We start from the raw sequence: 17,880 nt of genomic DNA on the forward strand, positions 1-17,880 counted from the left end.
ATGAGACTGAACTTCATCGTCAGGCCACCTGATTGGCTAGAAAGTGTGCTAATGGAATTCATAAAAGGCGTGCGCATGACTATCCGCACAATATATCATCTTACCGTTTTTGGCTTTGCAGGACCTTCTGTCAGACTGCATGATGTAGCCATCTGTACAGCTGCATCGATAGGACCCATAGGTGTTCAAGCAGCTCTGGCTACACATCCCATATACAGTACATTCATCATAATCTACAGAGAGAGGAGGAGCAATTTGTTACAAATTAAGTGTATTCAAACATGACCTAAATACATAAAACAGACTTAATGTGGCCCTGTGGTGACAGTTCAAAAACACCCTTTAAATGACCCCGATTTAACCCTAGAGTTAGATTTTGAATTTAAATACAGTATACCTTGCATGCTATTTAAAGGCCTTCATCACATATGGACTGGAAAAATCCTTGCGGTTTTATAAAGAAAGGTAGGTTCTATTCACTTAAAGTTCTTTTTCATTTAAGAGCCAAATTTGGATCAACTAACACATTTTGTGAAAAAGTCCCATTTCCAATGTAATTACATGTGAAGATGAAATCTGAAATCCTTAAACCCAAAATGGATTTTCAGTTGCTTAACTGAAAATCCGTTTTGCTTAACATATGAACTCACCAGGTAAACGCAACCCCCTCCAACCCCACCCCCATCCCCTCCCTTCAGTCTGATTAAGCATCTGATATAAACTAATGTAGCTTCACAGACAGATGGCTATCATTTTCATGCTTCCTGCTCATTAATATAGAAATTTTGCCAAGGGTGAAGGTAATATGTTTTAGTGGGAAGGCCTGCCAATGTCAATGTCTCCAGTGTCCGCCTCCACTCGTAATTCGCTGTAATCTGCCACCGGTCACGCCCACCTGTGCAGGTCCTCCCGTCGCCTCCCACCTCCAAGCCGTCTCCGCAGAAGCAGAACGTTCCGTTCCTCGTCATGACACATCCGTACTGACACCGCAACGCATGACAATGTGGTAGGAGCTCTGTAAATAAAGGGAGAAATATTCATACTCTAAAATAAATAGATGTACAGTGAGCTCCATGGCATTTGGGACAAAGACATTTTTTTTTTTTTTGGTTTGGTTCTATCCTCCACAATTTCAGATTTGTAGTCAAACAAGTCTCATGTGCTTAAAGTACAGATTTTCAGTTTTTATTAAAGGGTATTTCTATACATTTTGGTTTCACCGTGTATATGTTGCCTCCCCGTTTCAGGGCACATATATATTATGTCCCTTCAGGGTTACGATGTGGCTGCTCTTAGCACGCACTCAGAGCAAAATATCCCAAGGAAACAGAACTGAGAGGATATCTGTGATCTACTGGCTTTTTCCCTGGGACAATCCATAGCATGTGATATTGCTTCTGCTGTGGGAATCACATTATATACCAAAAATAACAAAAGGTGCAAGCTTTATAACGATAACACAAGATAAGCGCAGGATGGGCAGTAAACACAGACAGGGAAACTGGGAGATGAAGGTTTTCCAAGTGTAAGGTTAGGGTTATCTCTGGTGAGCTATAATAGCCAATATGCCAGCAAGTCCCCACAGCATTCCAGAACCAAATTTTAACTTAATCTTGTATAGGCATGCATTCTTGCATTCCGTGTTATATTACTCTGACACAATTCAAAAAATTAAAACCTGTCCAAGATAGCCTGGAAGCCATATGAAGCAATAAACCCCAAAGCGTGAAACGCTTAACACAAGTACAAAGTGCATTGTGACTTATTTATCACAACAGCTGGGGAAAGCGGCTGTAATGGCAAGCATCCTTCATAACCCTGTTCGAAAGGGCCCCTCACTGCATATCCCTCAAGAGCACCAGTGCATTTCAATTGATTCGGAATTCCGTTGAAGAATCGCTACGATTTACTGAAGCTTACACAAGACGCACCACAATCAATTTAGCCAAGTTCACAATCTTTCAATTTTTTAAAACACTGATACAGCATTTGAGTAAGCTCTGCGTGTTGTTCCACGCACTGTGCACATGCTATTTCTGCACTGATATATTCTGATATGCCTTTGGAATGGGAAAGGATAGTGAGGAAGATTAACACTATATAATCTTGGGGAGTGAGAGAAGCCTTCACTGGCTTTTGATGGCCGCCTGCATTCAGTTCAAATCTCTCAAACTGGTATAGCCATCTGCAAATGGCGCTGCCCTTTCCTGTCTTCAGACTGGGATCCCACCGTACACTCTAACCAGACCTCTCAGTTCAGTAGCATCCTGCCAGCTGGCTGTCCCATCCTTTTGAGCTCCCGGCAGCCGGTCCTCATGCCCCCTGATCTCCTCTACCTTCATCCCCGATGGTGGAGCGACCTTCCCCAATCAGTCGAGATGCGGCAGATTCGCTTGATGTCTTCCGCAAATACCCCAGAACTCACCATTTCAAATATACATTTGTATACAAATATACATTCACATTTGATCATAACTGCGCGTAAGAACGTTTCCAAGAACAGTTCAGCATTCATCATTGTTTTCTTATCTATATTTGTTCATGGCTGTTTCCTTATGCAAATCTCATGAACAGGATTGCACACAAAATGTACAAACAGCTAGCATTCATCATCTCATACACCTGACACATGCACAAAAGTATCAGGTCTTGTATTGTTTTTTTTTTTCATAGGAACAAAAGTAAGAAAATTTCCATTTCATTCAATGAAAAAAGAAAGAAAAACTAACCCCTTTCTCACTTATGCATGCAGGTCTGGAGACAAGCACCTTGACGGTGGCACTTATATGATTATAATTGTACCAATCTCTAGCTCTTATAGTGTTTGTCATGTGATTGCTTGTCTAGCTCCATCAGGCCCCTGAATGCTAAATGCTCATTCAGAACACTGTGGTCTGCTTGGTCTACAACCTCCCAAATCTACCTGCCCGTACTGGCTGGCTGGCTGGCTGGCTACTTGTCAGTCATTACGGGCGTTGTAAAACGTTGGTGCAGGCCTACCAGGTCACCAAAGGGACTGCGTATATTCAGAATAGTATCAGTCCATAGACACCAACCAGACCCGTCCGTTTCTCTCAGGACTTCTACTCCCACCCCCCTTCCAAGTCATGTCTGCTGCCTGTGTTCTGACCTCTCTGTGGTGGATTGGGCTTCCCAGGCCAGTTAAAACAGCCGAGACGTTAGCTATCTTCCGACTCGCTCCAATTCTTTAGACTGCGCCTCAGCTCCTCCACCCCGACTCCCCTCTCCAACACCCTCAACGTAGCCTTAGCACCTGATTAAGTGCAACCTATTTCTGCATTTACTTTTAGAGAAGGTGCTTCTTCTCTGGTGTTCATTTGATGCAGTTTAATGATAATTACCTCTGTTGTTGTTTGTATAGCTTATTTGAATGTTAACACCGCAAAAAGAAGCCTGTCTTAAGAAGTGCTTTAGTCCTGTAATGAGCACAGCATGTGAGGGGAGCAGAGTGGTAGGAAATGTCATTCCTTGTTCACGAGCCGGCGCTGGCACTCATGTGTTACTCTCCCTCTCTAGAGAATCACTGCACTGATCTTTGCGCTTGTGTTTGAATTGGTAGTCGCTGCGGATAAGAGTGTCTCCTGAATGCCAGCGGAGTAAAGCCAGGAGCTGCACAAGAACTGGGCGTGCGCCCAATGTGAAAGACACAAAGATGCGTGCGGACCATCGCAATGTGCATTACCCTTGCGGTAAGTGCCTTTTTACGGACTAAACCAATTGGAAGAAAGGTGTTAGATGCTGTTCTTAATTCAGTTATATCCCTGGCTATACAGTCACGGTATACTGATACTGCACTGCAGAATTTATTCTCCCAGTGCCTGAGACTCCCTCCGGACTGCACCCTGAAAAATGCCAGTCACAGAAAGGCACTTCGCTTGTGTTCTCCTTTCCTGACATGAGACTCTGGAGACTTTGTTAAAAGCAGCAATGAGGCATTGTGGTTCTGCAGTCCGCATGATGTATTCTGGGTTTTTTTTTTTAACTGACAAAAAGTGAAAGCTATAATCTAAAGTCAGCCTGAAATTGGTGCAGTCAGGATGCTGTAAACCTGATTGTGCACTTAATATGTTTTCACTAAAAAAGAAAAGACCTTAAACATTTCTAATTGTGTAAATGTGTGACCACTGGCTTTAAACTTGCAAACCCAAAAAAATTAGTGTAGCACTAGGCTACTGAGTGAAAAGGAGAAGGTAATTAACAATGACTACAAAGTAAAGCAAAGCTGGATTTTTAGCATAGTAAGATATATGATTGTGGAAACCAAGAAGTGGAATTTCAAATACAGTACTCTCATTAGCAAAGTGTTGTATAAACCACTAGTTTGACTGTTGAAATACAAAAAAGTGCAGTTTCCTTTTCATTTCATGGCTTTTCAAGGTTATTTCAATTATTTTTTACAGTGCCTCTAGAAAGGACCACCAGTCTAGCATAGCTTAGAGAGAGTCCGGTAACAAACCAAAGCTGTGCGCGTGAAGTTGAAACGATGCAAATGAAAAGGTACAAATGAATAGCCCCCCCCCCCCCCCCCCCCACTATAGAAATAGGCAGACACTCAGCAACGGTTGAGACTAATTAATCCTCTGCGCCACTGTGAGTAAAGTGAAGTTCAGCACATTCTGCCATTAGTGCTCCATTAGCCATTAGCACTACAGCTTTATTTCAAATTCAACCAGTTACTGACTGTGACGAATTAAATCGGCATAAGACTGAGAGACTCGACCACTGCAAGTGGAGGCACAGACTGGATGTATCGTGTCTTTCTATAATGCATAAATGCATCAATAATAGCAATGCACTGAATCCTAGATTCCTTTTCTGGTGGACCACACAGCAGAGTACTGCACTACCAAGTTTACCAGAAGTACTCCTTGCCCAAACATTCTTCAGTATTCAGGGAGTTATTTCAATGAAATTAAATCCTTTTTTTCTGGTCATGGAACATATACTTGTAAAAGCTTTTTGATCTGAGGACAAGAACTGAATAATAACTGTATATGCATCTCCACAGGCGAGAAATAAAGCAAACTTCCATTTACATGTTTAGGCGTTTAGCAGATGCTCTCATTCAGACTGACTTACAAATCTTATATTCTTAACATAAAATCCATTTATACAGCTAGATATATATTGAAGCAATTCAGGTTAAGCACATTGCTCAGGGGTACAACAGCAGTGCTCTACCTGGGAATCAAACACACAACTTGGCAGTAATAAGCCCATTTCCCTAACCATTATGCAACAGTATCCCCGTGACCAGCAGTAGTTAAGGACAAGTGGCAACTGCTACTCACATCTCTGACTGAGGGAATAGGAGGTCGGTGGGTGACTAGAATTTAAAGTAAATCAGCAAACAATGCAGCAAATCTTTTAACAGAGACCTATATAGTTAAATGAAAAAGTTTTGGGGCAGTGACACAAATTTATCTCTGTTTTGGCTCTGTACTCCAGCACATTGGATTTGAAATAAAACAATGAATATGAGGTTAAACCACAGACTGTCGGCTTTGATTTGAGGGAACTTATATTAATATCGAGTGATATAAGAAACGGAGGGGCTGGGGTGGGGGGGAAACAATTTCATCACGTTTGGATCTCATAATGGAATATGTTATGGGCTATATTTAATGTGAAGTGTATTCCAGGAATAAAGAAACTGTAACCTTCCACTGCGACTGTTGCGTTTGTGCTCCAGTTTGTCTAAAATCTGATTCATCACTCTTAGCCTTATTTCTCAGATTGAACAGATCTAAATTTAGTTAAGTGAGAAAAATGGATTATCGTGCAGCAATCCCTGCGATACACTTCATACTCTACCGTTACACTGCCAGAAACGATTTGCAGTCTCGCACGGTTTAAGTGAGCCTTGAAAAGCTCAGAGCTGATTAACAGCTTCTAAAAAAAATAAATAAAATAAAAATGCTGAAAATCTAAATAAAAATCTTACTCCCGCTCCCAGCAATGTTATGTTAGGTGCCAATGCCTAATACGGCATACATAATCATATTCTTTCCATAAAAGTAGGAGGCTTTTAAACTGTGAATAAGGTATTCTGTGTTTTTCCCATCTTTCTCCCTTTAGCAGTTGGTAAAAGTAATTCTCTGACACAGCAGAAGGGAACGGTATAGTGCACCGTGATGCATTGGTATGGACTAATGTTCTGCAATCAATATATTTCAGCTTTCAGTGTGGTACTGTGTTGTTAAAAAAAGAATTATCTTTTTTTTTTCTATCACTGAATGTTCTTTATCATCTCTTATTTTTCTTGGACATCATTATTTTGGTATCTTTACATAAATTCTTCATTTCAGTTTGTATGTTTTGGCAGGGACTACCCAACATATAGCTCTTGGAAAGTTCTGACCCTAACCCGGAATCCCACGCTCTACCTCTCTGCATTCTTTGATAATGATAATTCAAGCCTTTGCTCAATAGCCTGGAAGGTCACTGAGATCTGCAACGAGACCATCTGCCTTAGAAAGAAAATGGTCGAACTGAACATCTTTGCCACTTTTTGACATTTCTGCCAACTGTTGAGTGCATTCTGGTCCATGTTGTCCATTCAACCCTTAGTAAGGGCATCAAAGGATCTCAGGACCAGAAATGTTTCAGCCACAAGATTTTACACGTAGGTTGAGGTTTGAGAGCACAATTTCTGTATTGAGCTGTTGTCCCTTCATCAATACAAACATCCTGAAGTGTTTAGACTGGGCATTGTATCTTTTCAACAAAAAAAAACTGTATTTTTAGTACATCACTTTTTTTTTTTTTTTTTTTTCTTCTCCATAAGGGTACAGGCATTGTGCTTTGTGACTTCCTGTTACTTTGAAAAGCAGAATCACCTATAAACTAAAATATTTCCCTGAAAATTATTTCAACAACCTTGGAAACTGAAAACAGTAAACATTTTTCTCTTCATGTCAGACAGAAATATTTAAGACAAGACCAGTTTCCTTACTTTTGAACTCTATGTTTTCTACAACAAATCATATTTTGTGCAAGACCTCAAACTTTGGGCAGGTTGATTGACAAGCTTTAAGGAGAAAATTACATTCTTAAAAATGCATTTTGTGTCAAAGGAAAGCCATGGAGACTGTTAATGACTATGCAAGCCCTTTATAACGTCCATGTTTAAAAGCACTGAAAGAACAGATTGTAGCTTGTCTGCCTGTCATAGTAAGACTTGGGGATAATTTTTAAAAATTAAAATTTGGGTCATTTATATCATTGATTCACACTGACATTGAATGGTGTCTGATAATCAAATTGGATTTTTTTTTCTTGCATTTTATTACAGGTATTCTTGACTTTACTCCATCCCAAGAACAGGTCAGTTTTCAGCATGCATTGGACAAGAGGCAGGAATATACCCTGGACCCCAATCAATCACAGGACACACACCATTCACTCACACACTCATAACTATGGGCACTTTTGAGTCTCAAGTTAGTCTACCTGCATACCTTAGAGGAGAGACTGTGGGCGAACACGAAGAGAACATGCTAACTCCACACAGAAAGGCCCAGGCCAGGATTAAATACCACGAAAAAATAAAAGTACATTGTCCAGATAATATTTAGCTGAGAGAAGTGCTTCAGAACAAGATATGTGCATGTACTGTGTGTCAACTTTGATCTACTTAATCTCCCTTTCATTATATCTACAAGTTGAAAACACACCACTTGTAATTGAATAGTGCAAAGGCCCTCCATAATGCATTTTTCATTGTTATTAAGAAGGAATAAAATGGTAATGCTTTCTTTAGCAAGATAATTGAGTGAACTGAAAAAAACAAGATGCAAGCAGAAACCTCGGGGAACCATTTGTTTGGGAAATCAACTTTATTGCAACCTCTGCTGCACATTCATTCAGGCAGTCAGGGAGCTAGATTAATCATTAAAGACTGGATTTTTATTAGGCTTTTAGTTCAAGGAGATATGAAAAAAAAACATTTAAGGCCTATTCATGTATATTTGGATGGAGAATATTTGATGATTTTACACCCTTTAACTAAGTAAACTTTGCAAAAATCCACAGACTCAGGTCTCCACTAGTCATGTAATGATAAGGTGAAAGTCACAATGGGTACCATTTAAAATTCTGAGGAATTTAGCTGTCTTTTGGAGGCAGGAGAGCTGTTTATTTAACTCTTGTGAGATATGCGAGTCCTCGTATATTAATAGGCACATCTCATCTTCTCTGTCCAATCTCACCTCGATCATTTATCCAGTAAGACTTCATTACTGGTGGGGGGGGGGGGCTAATAAATAAAGAGGTTTGAAATGTATAATGGTGAACAGTGGGTCACTGCCAAGTCTAAATTAGGAGAGCCAGAGTCCTTCAGAGATTTGTCACAATACGTATGGTATAGTAGACACCTGCGTAGTTACCTACAGTAGTTGGAACCCGAGACCTGTGACCACAAGTGGACAGTTTGAACGATGCGATCATAGAACGTGATCAGCATTGCTTCATTAAAATGTCAGGCCATCTAAACTGATAAGACACTAACTTGAACACGTAACCCAGAATAATAAATAGCCCCAAATAGCAGTCATCTACTGTAACGCGATGCGCTCCATACGAGTCCATGTATGTTTTGTCTGCGAGTGGCACACATGGCAGGAGGTGATGCGATGTAAAGCCGTTGGCACGGTGAGCCTCTCATCTCATGCTACTCTTATTATCGAGTACCGCTGTGGGGGGAAAAAAACCCCATTAAGCCAATTCCGTCGGAGCCAGAGGCTCTTCACTTGTGGGATATGAAATGAATTTCAGGAGAATTCATACCATCTTCCCCAAGGTCCTTCCGCTGCTGAGAAATGCCAGCAGACAAACTAACACGAGTAGTAGAGATGGCAGCTGGAACTGCGGTTGGCTAGACTGGATGCTCATTTTAATAGAGGCCACAGGGGCACTCCCCTCTATCTCCCTATGTACGGTCACTCGCTGTCTACACCTTTCCAATATCACACCTCCTTGTGGTCCCACGGGCTCTGTCGGATTGGTCGTCATTAGTTTTGGAAACTGATCCAAAATGAGTGGTCATGCTCATTAGATTGCATCGCTTTCATGTACAACAAAATGAGAGCAAACACTGCATTTTAAAATGAGCTGTCTGTCTTCTATGTGCCTTGGCTACCATGTGCACTGGAATAAGACTTTCTCTGTTATTTCTGAGGAGTCACAGTTACTTTAAGAGCTTAATTTATGTATTTTTCTTTCTTTTTCCCCCAAAAGCAATGATGACTTCGTAATGAAAAGAAGAAAGGACCCACAGTCCATGACTTGACAGAAAAAAAGCAGAGACACTTTCACTAGGCTGTACTTAACAGATACAGACAAAAATTACTCTCACTCATCTCCAGATATGCTACTCCTGGACAGCAATTAAAGTCTGCTTATGAAGGGATTCAAAAACTATTCCCTTTACTGTTTTTTGGCTTCTTTGACAGAAGCAATATATCATAGTGAATGCAATCACAACCAATCTTTTTGGTTATAATTACTATATAATTAAGATTTCTACTTATTATATCTACATATAATACATACAGTATAAGACACTCAATGAATTGCCATTGAAGTTCTTGCTGTTTCAGTACAAGAAGATTTTATCAAACTAAGTTATTTAGGCATCTGTAAATTTATTGGTACATTTTAAGAAGATAATCTGGTGGCAGCTCACCTGGAAGTAGGAAATCCGACAGTTACAAAGCTAGCTTTTTATCCATTGTGCTGTGCCACCCCAGGCGTTCATATAATGGCTGCCAGGTCATGTGTAAAACATGGCTGTACTACATTTAACTCCATCAAAAAGAACACTCTGAGATAATATGCAATAGAATTACATTCCTACACATTCCTGTGTTTTGTTGCCATGGTGAATTCAAGTTTAAAACCATCAAGAAGGATTTAAAACCATTAAGAAACCCCAATGCACAACTATTTATTTATTTATTTTGGGACTAACAATCTTTGGAGGGAGTGGAAGCAGTCACATGCCAAACAATAGAGTTGATAGCAGTAAGACAAGATTTATAGGTTCATCTGCACTTCATTTTTCATTATACATCCGTCCTGTTCGCTCACTGATACATTAAGACAGAGAGCCCCACGTGAAATAAGGTAGAGGCAATATATGAGCTGTCTAGTCGGTTGGGAGTATTCAGCCCAGTGACAGATAATAGACAATACATTTCAGCCTCTGGGAATTTTATTACACAGCTCTTATTGAAATTCTAAATTACTAAACAAATCTACTGCAAATTAAAATTGAGCAAGTAAAAACAACGACATTAAATTAGATTTAATATTCAAATATTTTAAAATGTGCACAGTCAATAAGGACTTTGTTATCTGATAAAGAGAACAGTTTGCTTGAAACTCCGTCTCACCATTCCATAGGAACACTGCCTCCCAATGACATGTAACTATTTATTAAAAGTCTTATCTGTGGGAGATTAACTGCATTACCTGTCTCTCATATGAGTCACTGCATGAATAAAAAAAACACTGGTGTTCTGCTGTGCTATACAGTTGGTCAGTATGCAAGTTTCCACAAATATGTTATATATGTCCCTTTATGTTAAAATTTAATTTTAATCAATTCAAAAATGAATAAGCCCATCATTAAGCCTACATTACAATGTCCCTCACATATCTGATCAGCGGGCCTACATAAAACAAAATAGGCCTGATAAAAAATTTCCAATATCTGTTGAACTATAATTTCCCTCTGTTGAATTATCTCTGTTGATTGGTGGGCATTCAGGAGAATGTGCTACACAGGGTGTCAGTGTGAGTCAGCGTGTCACAATTAGGCTACTAGGCCACTGTAGGACAGCCAATGTTGGGTTAATTAAAGTTACTTTAATGTAGCTACCAAAAAACTCTAAATTCATAAAACAATCAAAAGTTTGAAGTTGAGAACATTCTAACATATTCAAAAATATTTGAGAAATGTCATGGACACATTCCACCCATTCTTATATATTATCACGGATAAATATATAAACTTACAAATTTTGTCCACATAACCTTTTTTTAGCCTTTGCAATTATTATTATTATTATTATTATTATTATCTTTGCTTTCGTGCATTGGTGATTAAAACCAGATGGGCTGTTTCTTCATGTACTTTGCCTTTAGAAGACTAGATTCTTACACTTGTCCTTACAATCCTTGTATCTTCACTACCAAAGATTTCAGCCTGTAACATTTTCAATGTGGTAAATGCCATGATTCTCATTTGATGAAAGAGAATATGAACAGAAACCACACACTGAGGGAATGATATCCAACATGAATCCTCAGATTCGCTTCCAAAGGCAAGGTTGTCCACTGCCCTTTCAGACATAAAATCACATCAGAGTTTTAAACAAGAGCTATGGTTCCCTCTGTTCAAGCCTACACAAGACTACACCGTGGGTCACAGACTCCCCTGGAGGATCTCAGTGTCTGTAGGCATTTGTACCTTCCCTTAAAACAGTATCCAGTTAGGGTCTTAAGAACAAGTTGTGTGGATTCTTTAGACAATCAGTAACTCAAATTAATCCCTTGTGCTGAAACACACCAATAAAATCAGCAGACACTGCAACCCACCAGGACTGGAATTAAACCTGCAGACACTGCAGCCGTGCAGAACTAGATTTAAACACGCAGACACTGTGACCCTGCAGACTGAATTTCAACCAGCAGACACTACAACCCTGCAGAACTGGAGTTAAACCTGCGGACACTGCTGACCTCCAGGGCTGGAGTTAAACCTGCGGACACTGCTGCCCTCCTGGACTGGAGTTAAACATACAAATACTGTGGCCTTGCAGAACTGGAGTTAAACTTGCAGACACTGCTGCCCTCCATGGCTGGAGTTAAACCTGTAGACACTACTGCCCACCATGGCTGGAGTTAAACATACAAATACTGTGGCCTTGCAGAACTGGAGTCAAACCTGCAGACACTGATACCCTTTAGGTCTAGAGTCAAACCTTCAGACACTGTGGACCTCCAGGACTGGAATCTGACACCTGCGCACAACGTAAACACATTTATTCAATTACATTTTTAATTATTCAGTAGGCAAATTTAAATCTATCCATGTCAATTATATATGGTCCAATTAAAAAAAGAGAAAACATGATTCTCTTTTTTATATTTAATGTATTCCTCTGTATGTATTATTTATGGTTACATGTTTACGGGAACCTGCTAAACATATCTACCACCTTTCCTATTGTATTTCCATGCTGCTTCTATAAACTTCAGTGATTTATAGATAGTTTGTTATCCACGCTATGCGACTCAATGCCACCCACTCTTCAGGGACTGCACAAGGTAAAGGAGAACACTAAGGGGACCATCAGTGGATTATTACCATTTCTGGTGGGAAATGCTGACACAGAGTAATGCTGTTTTGTTTTCCTGCTCATGTGAGCGTTTGCAATAGCCATTTCGTTCTCATATTGTACTTAATAGCAAAGAACTGTTATTTCTGACCGGCTCCAAGGCCACGCTGTTCAGCTCAGAAATCACCCCCTCTGTGTAATTTAAGCTCACAAATGAAAGTATTGTGATAGAAATTGAAAAATGAAAGAAACTTGAGCTGAAGCACTTGTCTGAATCTCCCGTCAAGCCATGCTTTATGTCTGCCGGATATTAGCCTAGGCAAAGCAATCTAACCCAGATAAAAGCAGGTTTCTTCCTGAGAAGAAGAATACAGAGAGGGAATACATTCCAAACATACAATGTTGTTGAAAGAGCAGCAGAATGTGAGGCTCATTTAAAATGAATAATAATAAAAACTCACTCATCTCAACTCGAATCATGTCGAGTGATGGTCTGAAAACATGAATGACAAGCCACACTGCTCTTACACAGTATCCATTCAGGCACTTATTGACTGATGGGAGCGCCAGTACTCAAACTTTTATTTGCAGAAATATACAAAAACAAAACCTTTGTAATATGAAAATATACAAAAACATTTGGCTCCCACATTATTATGTCAAGCAAGATTTACCATTGTACCAGATGAACCTAACCAGTCTACATCAGTGCCCACCCCCAAACTGGTTTTCATTCCAACCACAATTACAATCCCAGGATTATAATACTAATACTACTACTACTAATAATAATAATAACTATTATTATTACTATTATTATTATTATTATTATTTTAAATTAATCTATTTTAATTAGGTGCTCATCATGTTTAGAGGAATCATTTACTCTCTTGAGCTGCATTATGTCAGAAATAGCTATGTCATAAAGAATAAAGGTCCCATGTTCACATTGTGTTTATTTGTGCTATATTACATAAAAGAGGTAACAGAATTATTGAAAGATCAATTTAATAGCTGAGGAAAATCAACAGGCTCCTAATTGGTGAAAATGTGGACATGTGTCCACAAAAACTAATCATTTGGTAGATAATGAAGAAATCAAAGACAAAGAAAATTATAATGAGCCATTCCATAATAATATTATGAACTGCATTGTGTTTAAGGCAAAAACTATGAAAGATTCCTTTAGTCTTTAATTTGATCAGTTAAATCATTGTGTTACCTCTTTTTATGCAATATTTTGTAATATAGCACAATAAGCACAATGTGAACACAGAATTTTTATTTTTCATGGCATCCATAGCTATTTCTGGAATAATGTGGCTTAAGAAGGTAAACAATCCCTGTTAACATGAAAAAACACCTAATTAAACAAAAAATAACAGCATGTTAAAATTATGGGATTGTAAAAAAAAAAAAAAAAAAAATATGCAGGAAGGCTCCAGACCAGAAGTATGGGTCTAGATCAGTGGTTCTTAACCTTGTTGGAGGCACCGAACCCCACCAGTTTCATATGCTCATTCACCGAACCCTTCTTTAGTAAAAAATAAAATATGACTGCAGACTAGATTGAGGGGTGGACCTCTGCGGCGGAGGCTCCACCGAACCCCTGAGACCGACTCACCGAACCCCTAGGGTTCGACCGAACCCAGGTTAAGAACCACTGGTCTAGATGATTGGTTTCAGAGTTTATTTTTTAAATTTTTTTATTTAGTTTATTTAAGACGGGACATTGCATATTAATCAACAACAAATGGAAATATGCCAGATTTAGCCAAAAGGCTAATTTTCATCTGTAGTCCCTGGCCAAAGTGTTATAAAAAAGGCTTCCTAAAAAGATAAAAGATAAAGGTAAACAGTAAAACATAGAGCAAAGAAAAAAACACACACACACAAACAGTTATGTAAAAAAAAGTGGTCAACACAAGCAATAATAGATGTTAGAGGGTTAGAGGGTACACAGACATACTGCCACGACACAGAAGCATAGGACATGTGACATTTCAGTGCTGACAGGTTTGTATGTTAATCATCCATTGTTTTAAGTGATGGCTAAAAGACCTGAAGGTATGAGTTCTTTGAGGTGAGTTGGAATTGAGTTCCTCACTCATGACCCTCTAACTGACCAGGCAGACTGGCTAAATGCACTTTTCCTCATTGGAATAATGCAGTCCCCTCTAGTAACCCCTCTCGTGATGCAAGATGTACCCGTTCGATGGCTAACGAATGCTTTGAGTGGAGGTGGAGCCAAGTCGTGAGTAACTTTATAGACAAGGCATATATTTGCATACCTTATTAAGTTATCCCAGCTCAGGATGTTATATTTTTCCAGGATTGAGCAGTGGTGAAATTGCCTTGGTTAAAAGAAGAGTTAACAGAAGGAGAAAAAAAAAAAAAAAAAAAAACTTCTGACCTGTTTAAAAAACTTTCAGTGTGACAAAAGTGTCACAGAAGGAACAAAATGGCCCTAAAATGTTCTGTGTGAAAAGCCTTCCATTTAGCCTTTAAGAGTGAAAGCAATTGCAGTAATGTGTTGATGGTATATGGGACAAGAGAACGGTGCTTTTGAAAACCAACTATCCAGCAGTGCAAACAGTCTTTAAAAAAATAAATAAAAAACTTTTTTTTTGCAATCACCATTTTCACATCAACATACAGTACTGGAAGAGGGGGTAAGCACTGAGGAAAAGTAGGTGGATTCAGCTGATTCTGTAAATGCACTTATGTACCAATTGACAGCTTCTAGAAGCAGGCCCCTTCAACATCCATTAGCACCAAGAGGCTAACATAAACATAAGATGAGCACATATACAGGGAGTGATGGGTGTATTATATTTATTTTTATTTTTTTATTTATTTTGTTTATTTAAACAGGGACAGTGTACAAAGAACATTAACCTTATATAAAACAAGGAAAGATGTAATGTACCGGGTTATAGCAATTTGCTAATTTCCACCCATAGTCCCTGGGCAGGTAAGTAAGACAGTAAAATAGAAAGTACATTAAACAGTAAAATAGAAAGGACATTAAAAAACAAAGTACAAAATACAAAAATAGTAAAAACATACAAAACAGTCATCCCCACATCCCAACCCTAAAACAAAGTGCCCCCCCTCCCCCACGCCCCGCCCACAATACTAATTTACTAATGTCTGTAAGTTTGTTGTGTAAGGATCCAATGTTTTGTCAGACGGGAGAAAGTGTGAAAATCTGTGGATGTTATTAGTTCTGTTGGAAGATTATTCCATTGTTTTATGGCCATAAAAGTGAAGGATGATTTTCCAAAGGAGGTCTTGCGTTGTGGAATTCTGCACTCCCCCCGAGTGGTTGATCTAGTGGCTCGTGTTGTTTTTTCTGAGCTGAGCGTGACAAAGTTCCTCAAGGGAGGAGGAGCAGTGTTATGAATAATCTTAAAAATTAGACAAACACTTGAGTACATGATTAAATTTTCCAAATTTAACATGTTATATTTAGTCAGTACATGACAGTGGTGATATTGGCGTGTTTTTTTTTATCATGAATTTTAAGGGCACTTTTATATAATGATTTGAGTGGTCTTAAGGCTGTTTTACCTGCCTGGGACCAACTTGACATACAGTACGAAAAGTGTGACAGAATCATTTGTGCACCTGTGCTGGTGTATCACGTGTTACTAAACTTTGTTTAACTTTAAATTTATTTAAAATTTGGCCTCCACCACAGTATCATTAAGGCATACCTTCAATTCCCTCTTCAATAAAATGTATTTATCAATATGGTGTTAAACAAACAAATATAGCCGTTTAAGAATGCAAATACTCATTCAATTTGTTCAAAGGTATGTTGTGATAAGATTGAACATGCGATCTTCTCGGTTCTTCAGAGGCCTTGGTATTAAACCCCAGATAAGTAGGCTTAGTGCCATATGCGCCAGCAAATTAATGTTCTGCTATCTGCACCCAAGTGCAAAGCAGCTAATTATGGCAGGTAATCCATCCCTTTCTCATTAAATCTCAAAGGTTCAACAGAGAACCAAACCTATATTGTAAATGGCTTCATACTAGCTTGGCATTACTCTACAGTCCTGAAAAGACACATGCTAACACATTACAGCCCCTAAGCTTCAGTATGAAACCCTTTCTGTCAGATGGAAGCACACCGTTCAGTCAGTCAATGCAATGTTTCTCATTCCACACTTCAGGTTATAATATTGTTTAAGTAAAATCAGCATTCAATACCACCTCACCCATATGAGTCATTTATTTGACACTGAAACTCTTGCAGTTTTATTTATTTGTTAATTAATTTATTCATTTATTTTACTGAAAACCCCAATGCAGCCTCATTGCAGACATGTTAGGGAGATGAAGATATTCCTGCTCAAAGCCTGAAGCCGATGGTTTTGTGAACCACATGCAACTCAAATTCTGTCCATATAGTCTCATTAATTATCAAACAGTTGTAAGACAAAACTCATTAAAAATAGAACAATTTCCCAATGCCCCTGAGAAATATTTAACACAACATTGACTGGTTTTTTTAAAAACTATTTATAACTAATTACACAAATCCCAATTTTGCTAAATAGCCTTATAGAACGGGGGTCCGCAACTACGTGTGGCCTCAGGCCTCAGTTACTAGTTGGTGGGCCAGAACACAGCTGCTCAATTAATAAGCCTATCGTTAGGCTGACATTACAAATTACACATAAAATGCTGCTCACAGATCTGAGCAGCAGGCCTACATGAGAAAATAAAATTAATTCAATCACATAACATTGGCAATATCCGTTGAATTATCATTGCTATCTGTTGAATTTTCTCTATTCCCTGATTGGTGGAGATTCTGGGGAAGATGATACATAATGTATTCCGGTGCCTCACAATTAGGCTACTAGGCTACAGTAGGACAGCCAGTGTTGGGGAAACTATTCAGAAAATGTAGCTACCAAATTACTCAACATTGGAAGTAGTTAAGCTACAGCACAACAAACAATAAAAGAAATGTAGTTAGCTGAACTAAAGTTACGGTTTACTTGTGAAGCTACTTCAGGAAAAAATGAATTAAATAAATTAGGTCACCTATGGGCAATGCCAGGCATTTGCTAATTAAACAGTTTTTGCTCAGAACCTCTTTAAATAACATAAAAATGAATCTGTAAGTCAGCAGTTCATTTAGCTACAAGCTTTTTGAAGTTGATGGCAGCACTTAGAAACTCCATATATAGCATTTGTTATCACTCATAATTTAGGCCACTTAGGGGGCTTGTGCGAAGGGGTTAATACCTTGTGTGATTTTTTTCTTTGCACTAACACCAACTCACATTTAAATAAATGTGATCTAAGGCTTGAAAAATTACACTTTATCTCTTGAAATCTGTGACAGTTTGCATTATATTGGGCCTGAAATATAGCTTGGTATCCTATCCTGTCCCAAAAATGTCTTCTGAATCCTTAAATTAGGCAGATCTTTGCATATTGAATCTCCTCTCTCTCTCACTTGCTCTCTCTCACTCTAATCATTTCTGTGTGATGT

General features: G+C 38.8%; 1 protein-coding gene across 4 annotated transcripts in view; it reads right to left on the reverse strand.

Annotated features, from left to right (window-relative positions):
* The window catches only part of LOC118223692 (low-density lipoprotein receptor-related protein 1B-like), a 400,652-nt gene that overhangs the window by 256,512 nt on the left and 126,260 nt on the right, over positions 1–17,880 (reverse strand). For all 4 annotated transcript variants that reach the window (XR_004764484.1, XM_035410580.1, XM_035410579.1 and 1 more), the window contains 2 exons: positions 896–1,015; positions 105–233 (listed from right to left, as the gene is read on the reverse strand). Coding sequence is in view for 3 of the 4 variants with exons in the window: in XM_035410580.1 (XP_035266471.1) it covers positions 105–233; positions 896–1,015 (249 nt within the window). In the remaining variant the exon portion in view is untranslated. The remainder of the gene's footprint in view (positions 1–104; positions 234–895; positions 1,016–17,880) is intronic.

This window comes from Anguilla anguilla, chromosome 3 (genome assembly GCF_013347855.1).
Source record: "Anguilla anguilla isolate fAngAng1 chromosome 3, fAngAng1.pri, whole genome shotgun sequence".
Taxonomy (NCBI): Eukaryota; Metazoa; Chordata; class Actinopteri; order Anguilliformes; family Anguillidae; genus Anguilla; species Anguilla anguilla.